The 23,830-nt window shown below is 49.5% G+C and overlaps 1 protein-coding gene across 1 annotated transcript; it reads left to right on the forward strand.

Moving 5' to 3' along the window:
- The first annotated feature begins 6,331 nt into the window (after window positions 1-6,331).
- On the forward strand, window positions 6,332-16,386 carry BNIP3 (BCL2 interacting protein 3). The gene is made up of 6 exons (XM_075717676.1): window positions 6,332-6,368; window positions 9,520-9,703; window positions 10,863-10,947; window positions 13,666-13,772; window positions 13,880-14,029; window positions 15,706-16,386. Exons 1-6 carry the CDS (start codon window positions 6,332-6,334, stop codon window positions 15,755-15,757), a joined length of 615 nt encoding a protein of 204 aa, XP_075573791.1. The 3' UTR covers window positions 15,758-16,386.
- The last annotated feature ends 7,444 nt before the right edge of the window (window positions 16,387-23,830 follow it).

A 23,830-nucleotide genomic window follows, 5' to 3' on the forward strand; every position in this document is an offset into this window, starting at 1 on the left:
CGACCGTCAGGCAAAGGCGAGTCCACAAACCAGGGCAGAAAATCCAAGCAGTTAGCGATAGGACGAGAGGAAATGGGCTCAAGCTGCGCCAGGGGAGGTTTAGGTTGGACATTAGGAAAAATTTCTTCACGGAAAGGGTGGTCAAGCATTGGAACAGGCTGCCCAGAGAGGTGGGGGAGTCCCCATCCCTGGAAGTGTTCAAAAAACGGGCAGAGGTGGCACTTGGGGACATGGTTCAGTCTGGTCTACCCTTGATTGGCTTAGAGTGGGCTTGGTAGTGTAGGTTAATGGTTGGACTGGGTGATCTTAAAGGGCTTTTCCAACCTAAACGATTCTAGGACTCTATTCTATGAATAATCCAGGAGCAGGGCTGGGAGCAGGCGCAGCACCTGCAGCACTGCTCCAAACAGGAGCAAAGGCCCGGGGCTGGGCTTCACCCGGGCTGCGGGGCCAGGGGCAGAGGGTGGGCGGGAGGGGGCCCGGGGGCGGCTGCTGGGGGTGGGGGACACCGGTGCGCTCAGGGCCCTGGCAGGGGCTCGGAACAGTTTATTCCAGCTCTTGAGCACAGATACCGCATTTCAGGCACTTACATATATTTATTATAATTACCCGTGTAATTATACCTGCTACACCTGTAATTACACCTCCAGCAGTACATTTTTCCCCATTACCTTAAGATGACCGAAGTCAGACCAGATTCTGACCCACAGTTTGGAATATTCATTATTTTTCAAAGTCACAAATGTGCTGACAAAAAAAATTCCTCAAAATTTAATTTTAACACTTCAGTGTTTACTACCCAAATGATACCTTTCCAGCAATTTATAACATTTTTTCTCTTATGGTAATAATTTTTTTTTAATTCAAACCCCTTGTCTGTGATGTTTAGGGTAGGCAATACTATAAAATCATAAATGTGCATTCAGGGGTTAAACATAGCAAACTTTCCCTGGTGTTTCCTTGTTGGGAAATAACTTTGCAACCTTGTAACAATGCTGCTCGTTTTGTTTCAAAATAAAATCAATTTCCCCTTGTCGTGGTTTAACCCCAGGCAGCTGCTCAGCACCACGCAGCCATCGCTCACTGCCCTGCCCCAATGCGATGGGGGAGAGAATCGGAGGAGTGAGAGTGAGAAACACTCCTGGGCTGAGATAAGAACAATTTAATCATTGAAATACAGTAAAATAGTAATGATAATAATAACAATATAATAATGATAATAACAATAATAATATACAGAGCAAGTGCTGCCCAATGCAGTTGCTCCCCACCCGCCGACCGATGCCCAGCCAGTCCCCAGCAGCGATCGCTGCTCCCCGGCCAACCCCCCCAGTTTCCATACTGCCCATGACGCCGTATGGGATGGAATGGCCCTTGGGGCAGTTGGGGTCAGCTCTCCTGGCTGTGCCCCCTCCCAGCTCCTTGTGCCCCTGGCAGAGCAGGGGGAGCTGGAAAGCCCTTGCCTGGCATAAGCAGCACTGAGCAACAACTAAACCATCAGCGTGTTATCAGCGTTGTTCTCATCCTTAATCCAAACCGCAGCACTGTGCCTGCTCCTGGGAAGAAAATTAACTCTATCCCAGCCCAAACCAGGACATCCCTCCAACAAGTTGGAGAAAGTGATTCCACCTTGCAGCAGAGGGAGTTCCAGTGACAGCTCCCAGGGTTGCACTCGCAAGCGCCCGGCCGTGCCCTGCAGCGTGCGGGCGCCCGGGCTTGAGTCCCGCTGGCCTGGCCAGGGCTCCTTGCAGCGATGCAGAGGAGGGGGGAATACTGCCCAGTATTGGTAGAAATACTAAACATTGTCTTCTTATGAATGAACAAAGCTGCTACTTTAGAAGAGCTGGCCCACAAGCCGCATGTTCTCATTCCAGCATATTGCTGGAAATCCCTTAACAAAATCTCCGTGTGTTACCAGTAGCAGGGAGAGCATCGCTCCAAGTTCCCTTTTATACCTCGCCCTTTGGCTTCACCCAGCACGCTGCGGCAGCTGAAGAACCTAATGACCTGTAGGCAATTTCAACGCACCAGACACCGACTAGGTATTTCCACCACGCCAGAAAAACAGTGGACTTGAAACTACGACACCTTGTCTTCTGTACCTTCCCATCCAGTTGCATCCCGCAGAGGGGAAAAGGTGAGGTCAGCTCCTCTCTTCTTCCCAGGAGAACAACACGGGAGCGACTTCATTGGGAAACCCTAGCACAGCTCTGTGTTTTCCCAAATTCCTCCTAGAGAAGAGCCTGTTGCTGCCGAAAACCAATAAGAGGAAGCCAGTTCAGAGACCAAGTGGTATCTGTGCTGCCGAAACAGGCAACAGCCCATGGCAAATACACCGCTTCACATAGGCTATGCGCAGCACCAGAAGACGGCACCGTCAGGGCTTTTTGTGCTCGTAGGAGACATTGTTGGAGCACATTTACGCCTGCGCTGAGCACCGTGGAGCTACTGCTGGTTCCTAGAGCGGAGGAACGCTCTGTTCAGGCCTGTTGGTTGGGGGATTTCCCGTGGCTGTAAATCTCCTCCACATATATTTTATTTTTTGGTGGGAGAAGGCTGAAGAGCTGGTTGTGTCAGTGGGATTGCAGTTGCTTAATCCTAGTTTTTACTTTCATTATAAATAATCCAGCCACCAAGCCAGGAAACATGAAATGGCTACTCTACCCTGAATTGGTTTAGTGGTGGACCTGGTAGTGTTAGGTTAGTGGTTGGACTGGATGATCTTAAAGGTCTTTTCCAACTTCAACGATTCTATGATTCTATAATTTGGTGACCTCCTCCTGCCTCCTGAGCCAGTCAGCGGCTATTCGTGTCAATACAGCGTCGACCTTTCTGTTCCTTGAGCACTGCCCGTCCTTGGTCACACGGCGACGAGCAGCACATTCCTGGAATGATGAACTTGCTGTTCTCTGTGCTGAAGGCCGCCTGGATTGCTTGTGCAGGGTGAGGTGCAAAGGCAGCAGCGCTGGGCAGCAGAGAGCAGCAGAGAGCTGCGGGAGGAGCTCCAAACCCGCTGCCCACAGGAGCCTCCGGCTTTGGGAGCCGCCTCTGCGCCCAGCTATCCCGCCCGGTGCATGAGGACCGAATCAGTAAACGCATAGCCATAAGGAACGTGCTTCTTGAGCAGCTATTCAGTTAAAACTTGTATTTTGTTCTGCCAAGTACAAATTTGCCCCAAATTGTTCCTTAGCAGAAGAGAATTGATTTCTAACCGTGCAAAAGGTATTCAAAAAACGGGCAGACGTGGCACTCTGGGACGTGGTTTAGTCTACCCTGGATTGGTTTAGTGTGGACTTGGCAGTGTAGGTTAATGGTTGGACTGGATGATCTTAAAGGTCTTTTCCAACCTAAACGATTCTATGATTCTGTGATTCTAGATCTGTAGTCTGAATTGTATAAAAGAGTATCTATCTTTCTTTGTAAAATAATAAACCTTAATATTAAATATTTCTACAGCTGTTCAGGTAAAAAACGGGTAGACATGGCACTGTGGGACATGGTTCAGTCTGGTCTGCCCTTAATTGGTTTAGTGTGGACTTGGTAATGTTAGGTTAATGTTTGGACTGGATGATCTTAAAGGTCTTTTCCAACCTAAACGATTCTATGATTCTATGAAATTAAACACAAATTTCTCGGCAGGTTTCCTGCGGTCAGGCATAACGGAAGATCCTTGAGGCAGTGGCGTGCTTGGAAAGGCTGATCTGCAAAGGGGCTGTACGCGTGCCGTGTCCCACCTCTCGCTGCTGCCTGCCCGGGAGGAGCCGCCCTCCAGCTGTGCCCAGATGTGCAGCGGCACACAGGCCTGTGTGCACAGTGTGTGGCTCGCGAACCCGTCCGGAGAGCTGCCCTGGGCTTACGCCGGGGAAGAAGCACAGGTAAGGTCCTGCTTAGAGCCCCGCGTTCGTCCCAGGAGGCCTAGGACCGGGGCGTGGAAGAACGGTGTGCTAAGGATGGACTAAAAGCTGCAGAACTGGCCCTGAAAGCGTCTTCGTTGGCCAAGTTACTCCACTGCGCCCAACAATCTGCTGGCTGTACTGCTTGTAACGCTCATATTAATGAAGGCTCGTCTTTCTGGGAAGGTTGTAGGTTAATACTCCTTGCTGTTATGCTAACTCACTGAAAATTTACCAGAAGATTTATTTTACTTGGGCTTCATCATTGCCTACTGCAGAAAGGCACAAATGGAAACAATTTCAACCTAGAGAAAATGCCTGCATCCTCTAATTAAGTAAACAACACTTTACCCATCCGCTGGCTAAACAAAATAAAATTTTATGTATTTGTCTTTATAAATTCCCAGCAGTAAATCAGTATCTGCTTTCAAATGGCAACTCCAGTCTTTACTAAGAGCTCTCCTATTTGGATAGCTCTCGCTGTCTGCTCAGGTGGCATTACAGCCTTAGTCAACATGAAAAAAGAGAAGGAATTTGTGATCACCTATTCCAAGGCCCTGTGCCATTAGTTTGAGAGCTGCCAGAGACTGGTTTAGAGGCCAGCACTTGCGCTTTTGCAATCAGATATGGTTTCCCTTGAAATCCAAGCACAGACTTCTGTTTGCTCTGCATAACTTTACGTAAGAAGCCCCATATTTAGTTACCGAACGCGAGCGGTAAGCACGCTGCAGGACACGGGTGGGTATGTAGCGTATGGGTTGTGTACAGCGCTGAGCGGGTATGGAGCGGGAAAATGAGGAATTCTCTGCGGAAGGTACGCTGTGCTTCAGCTCGGGCTGTCCCGGCTGCGGTCGGAGGCCAGCATGGCACCTCTCCCGTGGCTCCTGGAGGTTCGGGGGATCCTCCGGTCCGTGGCTACCCTTCTCCAATGGCTCCCGCCGTGATGGTGGCATGAGGGACAGCGAGGGATCAGAAAGGACCCTGAGGGACCGTGGGGGATGGCAAGGGATGGTGAGGGACCCTGAAGGACCCTGAGGGACCTTGAAGGACCCTGAGGGAGCACGAAGGACCCTGAGGGACCATGACAGATGGTGAGGGACCCCAAAGGACTGTGAGGGACCCTGAGGGATGGTGAGGGACTCTGAGGGACGGTGAGGGACTGCAAAGGACCCTCAGGGACCGTGAGGGACCATGAAAGAGCACGAATGACCCTGAGGGACCGCAAGAGACAGTGGGGGACCGTGAAGGATCGTGAGGGACTGCAAGGAATGGTGAGGGACCACAAAGGACCGTGAGGGACCTTGATGGAGCACGAAGGACCCTGAGGGACCCTGACGGATGGTGAGGGACCATGAGGGACTGTGAGGGATGCTGAGGGAGCGCAATGGACCCTGAGGGACCCTGAGGCACCCTGAGGCACCCTGAGGGACCTTGATGGAGCACGAAGGACCCTGAGGGACCCTGACGGATGGTGAGGGACCATGAGGGACCGTGAGGGATGCTGAGGGAGCGCAATGGACCCTGAGGGACCCTGAGGCACCCTGAGGGACCTTGATGGAGCATGAAGGGCCCTGAGGGACCCTGACGGATGGTGAGGGACCCTGAGGGACAGCAAGAGACAGTGAGGGACTGCAAGGAATGGTGAGAGACCACAAAGGACCGTGACGGACCGTGATGGAGCATAAAGAACCCTGAGGGACCCTGAGGGATGGTGAGGGAGGGACCCTGAGGGATGCTGAGGGAGCGCGATGGACCCTGAGGAACCCTGAGGCACCCTGAAGGACCGTGAGGGACGGTGAGGAACTGCAAAGGACCCTGAGAGACCCTGAGGGACCGTGATGGAGCATAAAGGACCCTGAGGGACTGTGAGGGATGCTGAGGGAGCGCGATGGACCCTGAGGGACCCTGAGGCACCCTCAAGGACTGTGAGGGACGGTGAGGAACTGCAAAGGACCCTGAGAGACCCTGAGGGACCGTGATGGAGCATAAAGGACCCTGAGGGACCCTGAGGGACTGTGAGGGATGCTGAGGGACCATGAAGGACCCTGAGGGACCCTGAGGCACCCTGAAGGACCGTGAGGGACGGTGAGGAACTGCAAAGGACCCTGAGGGACCCTGAGGGAGCGCGAAGGACCCTGAGGGCCTGTGAGGGATGCTGAGGGACCACGAAGGACCCTGAGGCACCCTGAGGGACCGCGAAGGGCCGCGAGCGACCGTGAGGGAGCGCCAAGGCCCCTGAGGGCCCCCGAGGGGCCTCGCGACCCTGCGGGCCCCGCCCCCCCGCCGCCCCGCCCCGCGGCAGCGGCCAATGCGAGCGGGGCGGGCGCTGACGTTACTGGCGGCGCGGGGCGGGGCGGGGTCAGTCGTGTCCTGCCGCGGCCGCAGCACCGCCGCCCGCCGAGCGGCTCCGCCCGGGGCAGGGGAGCGCAGGCCGCGCCATGTCGCGGCTCAGCCCGCAGGAGGAGAACCTGCAGGGTAGGGGCGGGCGGCCGGGCCGGGGGCGGCGGCGGGGTCCGGCCTCCCTCGCTCGGTGCTCGCCGGCCTGCGCGGCCGCGGGCCACGCTGCCCTCCGGGCCGCCGCGGGCCTGTCCGGAGGCCGGGCCGGGCCGTGCCGGGCCGTGCCGCTGGGGCGCGGGCGCTTGGGGGCGGCCGGGCGGGCTTCCCCTCACGGCCGGGCGGGCTTCCCCTCACGGCCGGGCGGGCTTCCCCTCACGGCCGGGCGGGCTTCCCCTCACGGCCGGGCGCTCTGCGGAGGCCGAAGCGGCGGGGCAGCGCCTCGCAGCCCTCCGGGCGCCAGAAGCGGGCCCGCCTCCCGGGGTTCGGGCATCCCCGAGGGGCCGGGCGGGCCGGGGGGACGCTCCGGTGCCGGTCCCTGCGGGGCGGCGGCTGGGACCGGCCGTGCTGCTCCCCCCCCCCCCTCCCGGGGTGCCTCTGCGGGGCAGCGTGTGCCCGGGCAGCCCGCCTGCGGGGCGGCTTGCCCTCCGTTAGCCCGTGCCGTACAGCACCTGGCAGTAATTGCTCGTTAAACCCTCCGCAGAGCTTCGTAATGACGCGGGGAGGTTGGGACTGGGGTGGAAGAACAGGACAAATGTTAAAAGCCATGATGCCTCGGTTGTGTAGCTGAGCTACCAGCTACGGCTAGATCAGCAGAGATCCTCGTGAGATTTTTGCACTGTGGTAAATACAAATCCTTCCTTGTTGAAAGAAGCCATCTATTGCGCTACCCTGAATTGGTTTAGTGGTGGGCTTGGTAGTATTAGCTTAACGATTGGACTCGATGATCTTAAAGGTCGTTTCCAACCTAAACAACTTTATGATTCTGTGGACAGTTTGGGATGTGCCTTTGAGGAGAGATCAGGGCCAGTTGCACGTTATCATGTGTTCAGCAAAAGTCAGAAGCAAATTTACCTTACAAGTGAAGGATCTGTGTGCAACTATGTATTAAACTGTGTGATTTACACAGTGGTTTTGGCTATTTAAGGAGATGTTCTTGTCGTTCTGTGGAATTTTGCTTTTTTGTTTCTGGTTTTGAAAGCCATATGTTAAGAAATTTAAGATTTCCAGAGCTGATCGAGTACCTTTTTTAACACTAACCTGTACTCTCAGAATATGTATCCTGGGCTGGAACATCATATAAGATCATTCTCTTCAAAAATCCTCCCCCACGACTCAGCCTGTTCAGCTTACATTGCCACGTTACACGTGCTCTTATCTGTTTACGTTTCCAACGTCATAAAAATACAGGCTCTTCTATCTTTAAATGATAATATAACACCACATTCCTAGTGCACTAGCACAGCCTTACTCTCAGGAGTGTCTGTCTAAAAGAAAAGAAAAAAAAAAAAAGGAACTGTGTAAAACACATGGATTGTGGTCCTTCTGTTATAATCTTAATCTTCTCCATGTTTTATTGTACGTTGGCTGTGCTGTAGCCAGTAAGACTGCAGCAGGTAGTGTTAGTTTGCTGTATGAAGCAGTTACGTTTGCCTGCGGTGCTGATGAGTGTTGAAATGCGAGCATGCCTTGGATAGTACGCATCTTCACTGAAGAAAATAGCTTATGGCTATGTATACAAGTCGCTGTAGTGCAGTCCACGCAGCGTGAAGTTGTTCTGCTTCTGTAGGTAGAGGAGCAGAAGCTGAGGTGGGATGTGCTGAGGAGCAAGGGCAGACAGAGTGGGAGCTAGCTGATGCTCTCAAGGTAGTTGGAGCCAGAGCTCCATTTGGACGCTGTCTGAATTTAAACTTCAGTGGTTGTGATTGGGTAACAACGTGGGCTTTCATAAATCTGGGGGGAAAGAGTAGGGAAAAGTGTGTCTGGGTATAAACGCATACCCAGACACATACCACATACGATCGCATGGAGGGGAAAAAAACCCAGAAACCAACCAGAACAACAAAACAGTTGTGAAGTAAAAGAGGCTATCCAGAAAAATGTTGCTTCAAAACACGGTAACCCAGTATGTTTCCATTCAAAATATTTTGTGGTCATCTGGCTTTTCAGAAGAGAGAGATTAATGTTATTAATGCAGACTAAGCAGTTTGGCTTTTTGCTGTTTTCATTCCATTTATGAACCTTCAATCCCTTCACAACCGGAATACCTTTCTTCATTTGATGTTTATATTTCACACTAGATCTCTGCATTGGCATTTCCCCTTTTGCATATCTTTAAAACTGCTCCTTTATCCCTTCTGCTGTCCCCTTGAACATGGCTTACTTCCCGAGCTCTGCCCCAGCCTCTCTGCCTCTAGAGCAGGAACGCTCCAAGCACCACTGTCTCTTCTGTTTCCTTGCTTGTGCCTTAGGCATCCTTCCTGCTGTGCTTGCCGGAATTCGGGGAGTTTACCTGCCCTCTTTCTCCTGTACTTACTGTTATGTTTCCTGTAAACTGTTCTAGGATGGGCGCAATACATCTGTCGTCTTGTACTGTTGTTTATGCACATAAACGCGTTACGTGGGTAAATTCCACTGACATTTATGTAATTCAAATACTATCTGTCCCTCGAGCTGATTTGCAAATGAGACAACAGATACAGGTCCTTTTGTATATTGGTTACTGCTAGCCCAGAAGAGAGTTGTTACTCAGCACACTCTTAAAAAAACAAAGCAACATGTGACTGTCTGTGTTAAATATACTGCGAGTAGCAAACACATGATCTAGTCGTTGCCACATATCCTCTATTGCTTAACAGTGACACTTAAAAATCCTTACTGAAAAAAGGCTAAACAAAACACAGTTATTGGAGTCTTGAGCCTAAAATATTTTCAATAAATAAGTAAATAAACTTTGGCAGAGAAAGTCCTTGAGATTATTTTCTTTGGCTGCCACCCACGTTGAACAATAAAAATTAAACATATCCCGAAATAAAAGATCTTCAGCTGCAGAAAGAGACAGGATGTACTGACCAGCTTCTTTTCAGTTCTGTGAGACTTTCCAGCTCGCTAACAAAAGTGCCCCCGCGTCTTGGCATTTCATCATGTTTATTAGCCGAGGTGTCGATGCTGGTACTTCTGCACGTCATACTGTAATGTCACGCTGGGGAGGATCAACAGTCTCATATTTTACATGCCTTTTATGCAAAACCACTTGGTTTATTCTGGTTCTGTTTTCAATTATGCCAAGCAGGTTCCTGGGTAGAACTCCACTTCAGCAGTAATGGAAATGGCGGTGGAAACGCTGTCACTCCGACGAGCCAAGAACAAGTGCCTGCCTCTATTTCCATTCACAATGGTGACATGGAGAAAATACTCCTTGATGCTCAACATGAATCTGGAAGAAGCAGCTCAAGAGAAAGTTCACATTGTGACAGGTAAACAAAATGCTTTATTGTAAGCAAAGTAAAGGTTGCTATTACACAAAGCCATTTTTATGCACAAGAGGCGAAGACCAATACAGAAGTGCTTACATACGTGTGTGTGTATACATATGCACGTGTGTATACACACATGCAGAGAGGAAGAGATAAGAAAATTTCATATCTGAAAGACTGGTATTTAAATACTAGAGTAATGCTTGGGTAGAAGCCTGTCCTGAAACGAGAAAGAAGTTACAGGGGAGAGGACTCTAGAAAATTCTCACATCTCATGAAGATGCCATCATGGGGTTTTGGTGTGTCCTGGTAAAGAAGGCCAGCAGCAGCAGCTGAACTTCCCATGGGTGCGCTGCTTGTGTGCAGGCAGCAGCCTTGTTCTGGTAAATCAAATACTCCGGAGCCGTGTGTGGCTGTCATTCTAAAGGATCAGTCCTTGGGCAGGCAGTGTCAGTGCTGTTCTTAGGAGCATATAGCGCTGCTAACACTGCTGCCTGGACCAGGAGTGTCAGAGAAAGGGGATAAAAAACAGCTTGTGTTTTGTAATGAGCTACATCAGTTAATAGTTCTTTGGTAGTTGCTAAAGAATTGTCCTGTATCTAGTTTACGAAACATAACAGATTCCTAGGAGTATAACACAACAAAACAACTTACATCTGTCCAAATTTTCAGTGTTATTACTTCATTTATTTGATTTTTGATGGGCTGTGAAGTCTGCAGCCTAAAGTTTATTTAAAAAAAAAAAAAAAGGAACTACAGGACTCAAAATAGACGGTAGGATACAGAACTTCCTAGCCTTATCTGGCTAGTTTGAATTCAAACCAAACCCCACTTTTATTCATCATTTGCTGCCCACTGTTAGTTAGGAAGTAACACGGGCCAAATCATACAGCCTCATAGGCATATCTCTGCACTGCTGAAAAACAGCTCTGTGCAACAAGCTTCTTGGCAGATTGTTAGAAAATCAAAGATTATTTGAATATAATGGCTGGATTCTATGATCCATTGGCAGATTAATCTCTTAAGTTATGTTCAGGGCACTATAGCTCTTTTGGAGAACGATGCATATAAGCTTCCTTGACTAGCTTTTAGTTCATACCATAGATGATGTCATAAAAAATGTAATGAGTTCTTTACTTGTGTTTCTCTTTTTATCAAGCCCTCCTCGTTCCCAGACACCTCAGGACAGTCACAGAGCTTTGGAAATAGAGAGTCACAGCAGTGGAGAAAAGAATAGCTTTCAGGTAAAAATCTCATCTTGCTTTGGGAGAAAGGCTCTCTTACTCTCATTGTTTGAAAACCAGCATTAGGAAATGAGAGGTGAAGCTGCTAATGTAGAGACTTAAATAACTTAGTAACTTAGAATAATCTCTGCAGAATCAGGCTTTGTGTATTTGTGTCTGACTTGCATGGATTTTTTTTTTAATCTGTAACCTGAGATTTTTCAGAAGGATTTAATTGCCCTAATCTATTGTCTTTTAAAATGGCTGGGTTCTCAAATGCCTCTTTCCAGCCACAAGCTGAAAAGGCCAACGTTCAGATCCTACAAGTAGCTTTTAGGAAAAAAGATAATCCAGAAGATACCTGCTGGCCTAGAATTCAGGGGAGCTGGAGTCAGCACCTTGCTAAGCCTCCAACTTCTGGTGACCGTGAGATGTGTTCTCTATCCTGGTTTCTCTTGTCCTGTGAAGTGGGCATTATTCTTCTCTACTCAATAGGTCGATTGTGATGTAAGTTTAACAGATTGTGAGACAATGGGATTTTACGTTAAGATGTGTAGGAAATGCATCAGTAGGGTGGGTATGTACACAGCTACATAGGCGAACAGTAATGTGCTGTGGACAACTTAGCATGCGCAAGTTTCCTCTTCCCCCTTTAACTGTCCATTTGGTACATTTCCTGTGTCCCCCTCAATGAAATTTTATTTAAATGCACTACCACTGGTGCATTACGAATTTAAAACCTGAATTTGACAGCAGCAAGAATTTCTAGAGTCCCTTAAATGTGAGAACCAATGACAGACACTTTCAAAGCACTGCCATAGCTTTATGATTCCATTTCATTTTAACAGCTAGTACTTACCATTTCTACATGCTGCTTTGAAAAACTCACTGTTATTTCTCACTTCATTTTGTATATTTGTTGATATACTTGTAAAGAAAATTAGTAAACATTTGAGAAAAGAGTGGGGGAAAAGGATGCTGTATATTAACCATGTTTTATCAATATATAGCTTACTGCATGATGATGACAGGCTAAAATCCTGTCATCACTGTAATTAGATGCCAGCTTTAATGTGAAAAAATTAACTTATAAAACATTTTGAGGACTGAAGTAGTAGAAGTATTTTAAGTAAATTTCTCTGCTCTTCCAAAGAGTTGCTGTATTATCTTGGGTAAATCACTCTCCCTGCACTGTTTACGTACAAAGAGATACAATTTTCTCATTAAATTGAAGTATATTCCGTGCCTGTGACTAATTCTTACAGGGTTAGCAATTAGAAATCAAGATTATATTTCACTTGAGGCCTCTGCATGAAAAGAAACAGCAATGTATGATAAACTGGCAAAAGTTACCAGCACTAAGTTACTCGTGTTCCACTGTGCAATGTTATTTCTTTAATTCTAGTAAGAACTCAGGACCCTTGCATTTTACTTAAAAAAAAAAACAAAAAACCAAAAACCCAACCAACCAAACAAAAAAACCCAAACCAAAACCCTCCTGATTTCCTCCATCGCTTCCCTTTTTTAGTTACTATTGGTTATCATCTGTAGCTGAGTGTGCACTGGGTATTATCATCTCAGGGTCTCCCTGATTTCCTTGGCTGTCCGTATTAGTTCATGGATTATCTTTTTCTACCCAGTATTACGAACTTTTTAAAACAAAATGTGTGTGTTTGCTGTTTGCACAGTATTGAACCTTGTGGAGTGTCAGCTTCATACACTTTCTAAATTATACAGCTGTATCAATAGTACATAGATTTAATCAGTTCCCAAAATTACATGAAATGTGCTTGGTCCCATTGCGTCTTCCTTTATCTGAAACTCTCCCCTGTCATCTCTACAACTCCTACAGGAATTACTACCTTTAGGTTAGCTAAATACATTAGTGGAAATGAATTATTTGTATTTTATATTTCCAGAAAACCCTTCATATGTTTAAAGATCATTATTTAGACTTTGAGAACCAATGATCAAAAGTTAGAAAACCATCAGAATTTAAGCTGCCTGGACAATTTTATTTCCATTCTTAGGTGCGTATGTGTGCATACATAGCTATTTTAATTCTATGATCCGATCCTATTTTTATCACCAGACCTTGGCTCCATTTAATGCACATGTATTAAGCAAGAAACTATATTCTTGTTCAGCATTTGTGCTGTAATTCACTCGAAACAAAGCCACTGTTTGGAGGTGTTTTCTGCACAGATGTGTGCAGATAGACCTGGGCTCACTTCACCTGTATTCCTCACGCTGGCCCAAAAGCTGGGTTGCTTTACGAGACTAGAATTAGTTTCACTTGGCTTGTACTCACTTGATCAGGGATCCTCAGCTAAGTGTCACATCCATCCAGTTTTGAATGCAGGCAGATAGCTGCTTCTCTCAAATGTCAGTCAGATGTGTGAACTGGAGATATTTTCAGATCTGATACGTAAGGATTCAATGCAGGGCTCTGGCATTTTATTTCCAGGGTAATCTTTACTTAAGCAAATATGGGATATGGTCTTTCCATTCACATCCTGCTCTGAGGACAGATCTCCCTCTTCCCCCTGTCTTTATCTAGGATCTGAATGCTTCAAGAGAAGTGGTATGGGGAGTCCACAGTGGGAAGAGACGGGAGAAGGGGCTTCAGGGGCAGTCTGGCATATGGTCTTAGACACAGAACGGGAGCTTTGGTTTGCAGTACTAACCTCCTCCCTAGCGTAGTTCTGAGTCCTGTTTGATAATGGCGCTCTCTTCTAGTCTGAAGAAGATTTTCTTGAGAGGAGGAAAGAAGTGGAAAGGCTCCTGAAGAAGAATGCAGATTGGATATGGGATTGGTCCAGCAGGCCCGAGAACATCCCACCAAAGTGAGTGCCGTCAGTGTTTCTGGATGAGCTCGGATGCAGCTTCTACTTCCATAAGTCTAAATATGTGTCTGCTAATGCTGTGACTGTGTTTTCTTCCTCAAAACTAGGGAATTCCTTTTTAAACATCCCAGGCGCACAGCTACTCTCAGCATGAGAAATACGAGTGTAATGAAGAAAGGGGGGATATTCTCAGCAGAATTTTTGAAGGTTTTTCTTCCATCTCTGCTTCTTTCTCATTTGCTGGCCATTGGACTAGGGTAAGTTTGTGTTTGAAAAAAGAAAACAAACTAGATTTTTTTTTTACCTGTTTTCTCAGAGGCCTGATTCTGACTCCCAGCTCCCTCTTTGTCTAAAAGATGAGTAATGCACTTCTCTCCGTAGAAGGGGGACAGATAGTTATTCACGAAGTGCTTTCGACTTTTCTGCTTGTGGTATTGCTGAATGTATCAAGTTTTGCTTTTCTGCTTTTCTCACTAGTTGATTTTTCAAAATAAGTGGTGGTGAAATCAGGAGTTACATATATGAACTGTAGTTATACTTACACAATACTTGGCTCCATTGGAGATCCGACTTTAATCTCACAACTAATTGCAACAGAAAAAGATACTATTTAATATATTTTAAAATTCCACTTACACCTGGGAGGGACCGGGGGCACCAAACAAAACAGGAGTTGGTTTTCTTTAGATGATGTAGGGGTTAGATGCTCCTTCTTTAAAAACAGCTACAGGACACAGGCTAAAGGGAAGCGATTAAATGCCTCTTAGTCAGGGTGAGAGTTTGCCTGCACCTGAGCAGGGCAGATTCCTGGATATCAGCAAAGAATGCTGGGAATCCGGGCACGTCTGGCCGCTCTCCCATCGCAGTCCGAGTTCTGGGGTGACACCAAGGAAGGTGTCCTGCGCGCTGGTCCTGCTCCTTCCCTGCTCACTCCCTTGCCTAAATCCTGATCCTTACCCAGGCTACGGAAGTTGAGGGTGAGGGTATGCACGAGGTGGAGGGGAAGAGGAGGCCTCTGCGCAGCTGCAGTAACGGGAAGGAGGGACAGCCCAAATCTGCTGTGGTCCCTGCGGTATGCGTCGTTTTGGGTGGAGGAAGGCACAGGTTATCTTTCTGTACAAAATCAAGATCTCAGCCACATAATACTGTAGAAGTAATGTGAAACTAATTGAACTCCTTCCAAAATTAAAATGAGCAACTGCACAAAATAGAGTAAAAGCATAATGGAATTTTCCTTTCAAAATAAACACAAGTTTGGTGATGTAAGTACGTACTTTCTGGTCACTTCCACCACTGCTGCAGATTTGCATCATTCCAGTTCCGTAATGAGTGAGTAACAAAGACACATCTTCAGGAAGTGCTTAATGTAGTATCAGTAAAATAGTTACACTTCAAAATGATAATTTCTTTAAGCTACCAGAAGTACATGGATAGAAGACGCAGTGTAGGGCAGCTGTGAAAGCGTACCAAGCTGGGAAGTAATGACCAGAGAAATAGTAAGAAGTACGTGAAGATGATGGCAAATGAGAGGTTTACAAACCTCAGAGGTATTTAGCAAATGGCAAAACTTGAGATAACAGAAGGAAAAAGGTGGTAACACAGCTGACTTGGAGACCTGCTGAAGCAGCGTCTTCTTGCTAACCCCATACCTACCTGTGAGTCGCATTCCTGAAACGGAATGGCTTGCGCAGAATTAGTCAGTCCTAGGACTCGGGGAGTGTTACTAGGCAAGGGTATGCACAAAGTCACTAGCAACTGAGAACTGAGTTTCATTGTAGTCCCTTGATTTGCCAGCTTAATTATAGCTGGCACTGCTGCTCCTGCTGGAAATCACGTAAGTAGTAACCTGGTGAGAAAATAGTGTTCTTGCACGCTGTATATTCTTGTTGAAATGAAGTGCAACACTCGCTAACCACGTGTTCTTGCTCCTCAGGATCTACATTGGGAGACGCCTCACTACCACGGCTTCGAGCAGTACGTTTTAAAGGCACCTGAAAGCTAGTTCAAAGCAAAGAAAATACTCAACGGGAATACAGGAGGTGAACAGCAGAAACGCCCGAGCTAGCGATGACTGCCTGATCAGCGTGTACTTGTTCTGTAAATGTGGTGGTCCTAGTTTAGTGAGAATGGGAAGAGACACGAAAGCGAGTATGTCATATATAGTCTTCTGGATCAATTCATAGAGCTTGTTTCAGATGCATTAACATCCGTTGTATTGCTTTGTAGTGAAGTACCTTTGCAAATTACAAGAACTCGATGTTTAACAACAATCCCCGCTTTGAGAGCAGTTGTGATTCAGCTAGGTGTTCATCTAAACCGCTGTTTCTTTACACTTCCTAGATGTGAATATTCGTCACTGCTGCTGTGCTCTCGACAGTAAGGGATTAGCCCAAAACAGCGCGTGGCCTTAGTATCACGTACGGGAATTCGGAGAGGCTTTTGCCTCGCTCGAGGCAGTTTCTTCCTGACGTAGACTTTGCTTCGCTCTCTTTCACATTTGCGAGATGTGAAATGGTGAGAGGCGCTGGAAGTCAGCTGGAAGAAATTAGCACAGGAGTGAAACTTCCATCGGTTTTTAACCAGCTCAGCGTGATGCACAACAGCCTGAATTAAATTTGGAAGTTAGTGCCTAATAAATAGCTGCTTTTGCAAAGACATTTATTTAACTCCCCAATTAATAGAAGTTCCTTCTGTTGTATCTACTTGCAGACTATTGCTTCTCAGTCTTCTTATCTGTAAGATAACAAATTTGCATCTTATATTTGCCTCATCCTTGTATAGATTTAAGAGAGGGTTGCTTGCTTATTTGTTTTTACTAATGGAATGCCTTTTCATTCAGTGATTTTACCTTATTTAATGAGAAGAAAATGAATGTTTGCCAAAATACCATGTTTTATATATTTAAATAAAAAGGTTCCTCGTGGATTCAGAGTTTTCTCATTCCTCTCATTATCCTTGAAAGTGGCTGACAAGGCTCTTTGTCTGTAAACAAGTTTCACACTACTTGCATAACTGACAAATACGTAGAAGTTTCTATAGAAAACAACTTCCTTGCTTATTCTTAAACTTGAATATGGCGAAGCTGTCAGCAGAAGTCACTCAGTAAACAGAAACTCACTGAACTTGCAAGCACATACTCTACTCTGTACTGTCATCATCACTGAAAAACTTGTTTTCTGCTTTATTTTTGTCCTTATTGAGCAATATTGACTTTTTCTTCTGTGCCTGAAGTGGAACCTGTAAAAACGTGTTGCACCCTGTGGAGTCGGTGTCCCGACGTCCCTGCGGCTGTGGGACCGGGCGCAGGCGTTCCGGTCGGGGGGTGAATCGCTTGTTCTCATGCGTGTGAGTTTAATCGCGTGCCTTTTACTGGATGACCAGGACCTGTTTGGGGTTTTCTACTCTGTCTGTGTGTGTAACAAAAAGTGGATTTATAGAATTACTTTAATTTCTGAGTAATACTTCCCATACGTGAAATTGGTCACAGTTTGCCTTAATCTGACTACAGTTGAACCTCAGATTCCACCAAAATAGTATCAAAAACATTGGTATCGGAATTGCTATTAGATCAGCTGCTTCTCCCCCTTTGAAAAAGCAAGTTTGGGTGTTTCTTTTTCATACCATTGCATGCCAATTTAAAAAGATTCCTTACAAATACTGCTAAAACCCCAACAACCGACGCAGCACTCCATGAATTACTGCAGGTAGAGCGGGTATTCCGCGAGCTCCAGCGCGTGCACGCACTCACATTTCATTTAACCACGCTCCTCACCATCTTCCCTTCTCACGTGCGTGAGGTGTTTCTCATTTTCCCTGAAAGCAAAGATACGCTGACTGCGTTGCAAGCTCCCTTGGTTCATATGCTCTTATGATTGGTATTTTAAAAAGAAAGAGTCGCAGAAGGCGTTAAAGGCATCTTAGAATTACACTGAAGTAATGCTCATGTGAATACTCCTATTGTGTATTGCAAAATGGGATGGTGCACCAGTATCTCCTGTGAATAAAGGAACTACGTTGGGTCGTTGTTCCTTTCTCTTTCTAAACACAGAAGCAAAGAAATCCTGGCTGCCGAGGAGCAGAATTACCACGCTCAGAGCCCTGCAGGCGTTCGTTACCATTCTTGCAGTACCTGGACACCTTCAAGCCGAGGCCGGCGCCCGAACGCCACAAGCCAGGGTGGGCGTGGAAGCCGGCAGAGCGCGGCGTCATGCTGGGCAAACCAGGACGCCCCGGCGCCGTCCTGCCTGCGTGAACCTGCCTGTTACCTTCCGTTTCCTATGAAACTGGTGTCACGGATTGTAGTAGTGAAATGAAAAAAAAAAGTGCTGTATATTTAAACCACATTCTTTGCATATTTATCATTACCAGCCCCTTGACAAGTGGCATATCTATTAGCTGTCACAGCTGCTAAGAAAAGATTTCCAATTTACATCGCTACTTTGATTTGAAATGAGAACTGGTCTACATTATAGCGGCCTTTTTTTTTTTTTTTAATTATTATTCCATCAGCTCCATCATCCCTTGGGATGGCGCCCGCGGGTAGCAGGCCGGCGGGTTCTTTCAGCCTTCGTGGTGTCGGTCTCGCGCCGTGCGGTACCCTGCCCTGCGGCCCGGGTACAGCCCTCGCCTAAAATGGCAGCGGCCAAACTGGAGCGAGTCGGCGAGCGACAGCGAACGGGGAGGAGGGAGGCGGCAGCAAAGTCCTCTCGGTCTCTCGTTCCACCAGCATTCACAGTCAGTCAGCTGTTTTTTAGGCACAATGAATGAGGATTTGAGAGGTAGTTACACATTTCGTTCTTCAGTCATTCTTAATTTACGTTGATTTTAATTAGAATTACGTGCATAATTGGCTCCGGGGATCTGAGCCGATGTCCTTGATCTTGCGGTGGATGCGTAGAGTTTCAACAGAGCTTTCGGTGTGCACACGCAAGCGTGCGCTACTTTTCCCGAGGCTGTCAAGCAGAGCTATTTTGTCCATTTTTCGGTTATGACAGAAAATTGAAGGTAATAAATACAAATACTCGTCTTGTAGGTAATCTGGACGGTGACTCACTATTTCATCAAGAACGCAGCAGCGAGGCGTCCTCGGGGATGCCAACGCTGTACTGGGGTCCCGGAGCCCTGCCTGACCCAAGAGTCACACAGCCACCAGCCGCTATTTACCCACATTTTTAGGGTCATCATGCAGAAAACCTCACGTTCAACCCATTCAATCCACCATATTTCTGTGCCGTGCCCAAGGTGACGATTACCCATTTTAGAAAAAAAAAACCGTGTGAAACACCTAAACCAGTCATCAGGTGGGCAACTTTTGAATCAGAGGTTTATGTTCATGGTAGCAAATTCTTAGGCTGCCCTGATCCAAGCTGAAATGGTGTGTACGTAATAATTACTTTTAACGTGATCGAAAGGAGCAAAGTTAATTAAAAAAAAAACCCTAGTCATCATGGTGCCATTAAACTAGCAAAATGACATCATTATCGAATTATTGCTCAAGGCTTTCTTATAGAGCTACGTCAGGTTTCCACAGTCAAATATTGGCCTTTTGCCTTTGTGTTTTCAACAGTGATTGCTGTAATAGATGCCTCATGTAAATCTCGCAGTTACCCATTTTTTTAAAACAGCCTTAAAGTGCACAGGCTTCTCTAAAGCCATGGAAGCCATGGCCAAGTGGTCTGAGAGAAATATAAATACTAAAAGAAACGGCCTAGAACTGGCTTAACACGCCAGATACTGCAAATTCTGTCACTGAAGACTTTAAGCCCTTTGATCCTCACGCTTTATACCAGAGCAAATGGAAAATTCAGGCAATTTTGCAACTAAACTTATTTTCTTTTAAATAAATAAAAAGGGTCGCAGCATAAAATAAGTAGCTTTTTAAGTACAGCACGCTTCCAGTCCAAGGAGCTTTATTTCTTTGGAGACAAGAACGAGCATCGCTCGTTACACGTCATTTGGTGAACCTCATTCCCAGCGGTGCTCCCAGCTGCGGCTCCAGGGCCCCAGCACCCCTCCCTCAGCCCCCCGGGAGCAGCCCTGGCCGAAGGACAGCCGGGGCGCCGCGCCGCAGGCACAGCGTGGGAAGCCGGGGCTGTGCACGGCCCCCACGGGTCTGCCACGCACCCTTCGTCAGCGGGAGCCGGCGACTGGGACCCGGCCGGGACACGGGGAACGAGCGGGATTGGGACGCAAGCGCGTGGCTTTTGGAGCCTCGCTTCACCGGAGCTTTAAAGAGGCCGAGAAGGTCCATTGCCGGCCCAGGCCGAGGGCAGGCACAGAGCTGGCTGAACACGAGCCAGCAGTGTGCCCAGGTGGCCAAGAAGGCCAACAGCATCTGGGCTTGTGTCAGGAACGGTGTGGCCAGCAGGAGCAGGGAGGTGATTGTGCCCCTGTGCTCGGCGCTGGTGAGGCCACACCTGGAATGCTGTGTCCAGTTTTGGGCCCCTCAGCACAAGAAGGACATTGGGGTGCTGGAGCGTGTCCAGAGAAGGGCAGCGGAGCTGGGGCAGGGTCTGGAGCACAGGGCTGGTGGGGAGCGGCTGAGGGAGCTGGGGGTGTTCAGCCTGGAGAAGAGGAGGCTGAGGGGAGACCTGATCGCTCTGCAGCTCCTGGCAGGAGGGGGCAGGGAGGGGGGTGTTGGGCTCTGCTCCCAAGTAGTTAGCGATAGGACGAGAGGGAATGGGCTCAAGCTGTGCCAGGGGAGGTTTAGGTTGGAAATTAGGAAAAATTTCTTTACAGAAAGGGTGGTCAAGCATTGGAACAGGCTGCCCAGAGAGGTGGGGGAGTCCCCTTCCCTGGAAGTGTTCAAAAAACGGGCAGAGGTGGCACTTGGGGACATGGTTCAGTCTGGTCTACCTTTGACTGGTTTGGTGTGGACTTGGTAGTGTAGGTTAATGGTTGGACTGGGTGATCTTAGAGGTCTTTCCCAACCTAAACAATTCTGTGATTCTCCCGCTGGCCTGGGCAGTGGCGTGGCCGTCGCTGATGCCCCGGCTGCTGCCAGCCCCCGCGACTGCAGGGGCTGGGGAAGGGGCAGGGGGTCCCTCACGGGGGAACGGCGGCTCACCAAGACAGAGGTTGGGAAGGCAAAACGTTTCCTAAGCACGCGGCGGCTGCAGAGCTTCAGTGCAGCCTTGCCGGAGGCAGCCGGCCCTGTTCCAAGCTGCGCTTGTCGCCGTCTCCTTCGGCGCTTTCGGGCTGAGCAGGCTCGTGCCAGCGGTGGCCGGCGCAGGGCACGCTGAAGGCTTGCATACTTCCGCGAAGAAATACGGTCAGTGGAACTGTGGTATTAAAAACTTAGCAAATATTCAAAGACAGACATGAGAGAATTGTTACGGCTCCCGGCATTTTGTAAAGCCCTGTGCGAGCTGGCACCACAGGCCCCGAGGGCACGTGCCAGCAGCCTGTTCCGGCTCCGGAGCAGCGATCGGTTCGTTGCAGCCTTAGAGGATTTTCTCCACCCCGGTTTAAAGCTTTGTGTTTCAGCATGCTTTGCTGTACGAGTGGAAAGCGATCCCAGGCAGCACCGAGCGGAGTTAGAGGCCAAGCTGGAGGCTCTGCGGCACGTGGGACGCGCTGCACGTGCTATTTATAACCGCGGAGGACACAGCGAGGGTGGCCGGCCTCCGGCTGAGCTCAACCGACAAGGGCCGCCGGCACGAGCTGGCGACGGTAGAGAGAAGCTGAGCTGCAAGACTGAAGCTTTCAAGGATGCTACAACAGCGGGGACCGGCTGCAAAAGCAGTTTCTGTTCTCTCCGCAGACTCCTCGTGCCCTGCCGTTTGCACGGAGGAGAAGGAGGAGGAGGAGGAGGAGGAGGTTCACTTCCAGCAGCCGCTTGTGAACGCTGCCCGGAGCGGCGCAGACTCCCAGCCTGCGGAGAGCTCCGCAGCGCGAGAGCCGCCTCCTCCCGCAGCGTCCCCGCCGCAGCCGGAGCGAGGGCCGGCAGCCGTGTCCCTGCTCGAAGCTCAGCCAAAGGCAGCCACGCGTCTGCTCAAACGCGCCCGTGGCATTGACGCTCAAGGCTTAACGTAGCGTCTTAGCACCAGCGTTGTAAGCACCACGGGAGCTTGGGTCAGACTTGGTGTTTATGTCAGAAGAGCGAAACGGGACAGCGACAGCCGCAGGGGCCACGCTCAGCCCCCTTGGGCACGACACCCACGTACCGCCCGGCGCCGAGCACCCAGAGCCGCGCACGTGTGCTCCGAGTTACGGCTCGCTCTTCGGAGCAGCTCCGGCACCAGGTAACCATCGCTCGGAGCCGGGAAGAGTCAGGCTGGTTCCTCTTACCCCACCCGACCAGCACGGGGCTCGATTCTGCCTATGAAAACCCCCGAATGCAAAGAGCAGGACACAAAGCCCAGGTACTTGATCTACAGCCGACGAGCAAGCCTGCATCGCGCAGCGGAGCCCGCTGACCCGCCCTCCCTTTCCCCCTCGCCCCTCCGGCGTAAGTCCCGTGCTGGCCCCCGCACTGTCTGCGAGGGGACGGATCCGGCAGCCGCTGCATTTTAATTCCCTACACGTTCACCTGAAGTACGGGTGAGGAATGTGGACAGCCGGGGCTCCTGCGCCCGCCCGCAGGCCACGGACACAGTGCCGTACCCGGTGCCTACCGGGTTACGAGTTCCTGCTCACGTGGCGACGCTCGCGCGCCAGCCCAGCTCCCACCTGGGAAGTGGGGGATCCCACCCCAAATCCCGGCCTCCGGAGAGCTGCTGCCAGAGCCGCGCGACCAGCCAGGAGGTGGAAACCCCTCCAGAGAGGAAAAGCCCACCCACCTCTAGGTTTTAATTGGTGATGCGGGGGTAATCGGGCATGGGAAAATCCTGCTGCTCACCTCCCTGCTGCAATTCCAGGGCAGGGCGGTTCCATGGGAGAGCCCTCGCGCACCTGCCAGGGATCCTGGAAGGTCACTTCATTGCTGGCTACTGCCTTTGGGCAGGGTACAAAACAAGGACCTTCGGTTAAAAACTGGACAGAAACAATTTCTCTGACTTCTGAGCCTAAAAAAATAGCGTTCCGGCCGCTAACACATGAAACACCTGATCTGCTGACATGGCAGGAGAAACGGCAGCCCCAGGGAGCAGTGCCCTGCGCCGCTCACGCTCACCGACGTCCCCGTTCTCCAGCCGGGATGAGGCCGGGTCAGGGCTGGAGCCCGTGTCTTCTCCCAATTTCCTTTCCCCGGGAAATTACAAGTGCAAGTTAAGTGCCTGAACTCCTAGGAAGCAGGCTTATCTCATCAGGTGGCAAAACGCGTTTCAGCACAGCACCTCGCAGCGCACGGCCGTCCGTGCACCCCGGCCCCGCGGCTCGGCCTCCAACGGAGCGCGGCCACCGGCCCCGGGCGCAGGGGCTGACCCCGGGCGCCCATTCCAGGTCCTGCTGTTGAGGCCACCATGCGCCAACACCAACCCCAGCCCTCAGCAGAGCCCCCGGGGTCTCTTTACACCCTCCCACATTTCTTACTTGACCGTGCCAACGTGGGTTTTCTGGAGCAGCTCAGCACTCCCAGGAGGAAGTCTGTCTCTCTTGGTCTGTGTGTGTTTGTGGTCAGTGTAAAATGGCCACGAATTCAGAGTTTCACCTTAAATCCCGTTCCTGCAACTTCCAAACCCCGAGAGGAAGCAGCAGACCTTTGCGGGGTGCCTCATCGTCTCCCAATACGTTTTCATGATGTAACCGGTGACGGCGGCTATGACAGACGCCCGCTTTCTGCTCGCTACAGAACAACCACGCTGACAATGTGGAACACGTGCGCAAGTCTCGTGAAGGGGGGGCTTTGTGCAAGCCCTCTCGGGTTCACAGAGCTGTCTTCGATGCGCAACCTTCGCTGAAGCCCTCGGTAACTGGGCATGAGGGAGCCACCACGCCAAAGGAAGCGACTGGTCAAAACCAGTTTCGAAAACCTTACCTCTCCCTTCCAGTACCGCCAGCTCCCGCTCTTCCAGCTATTTCCTCAAAAGAGCCGAGGCCTGAAGTTACCTCCCCGCCGGGAAACACCCGCACGCCGCTGGCTCCGTGCTCGGCTGGCAGCTCGCTGCCCGGCGGACGCA

This window comes from Pelecanus crispus, chromosome 10, assembly GCF_030463565.1.
Source record: "Pelecanus crispus isolate bPelCri1 chromosome 10, bPelCri1.pri, whole genome shotgun sequence".
Lineage (NCBI taxonomy): Eukaryota > Metazoa > Chordata > Aves > Pelecaniformes > Pelecanidae > Pelecanus > Pelecanus crispus.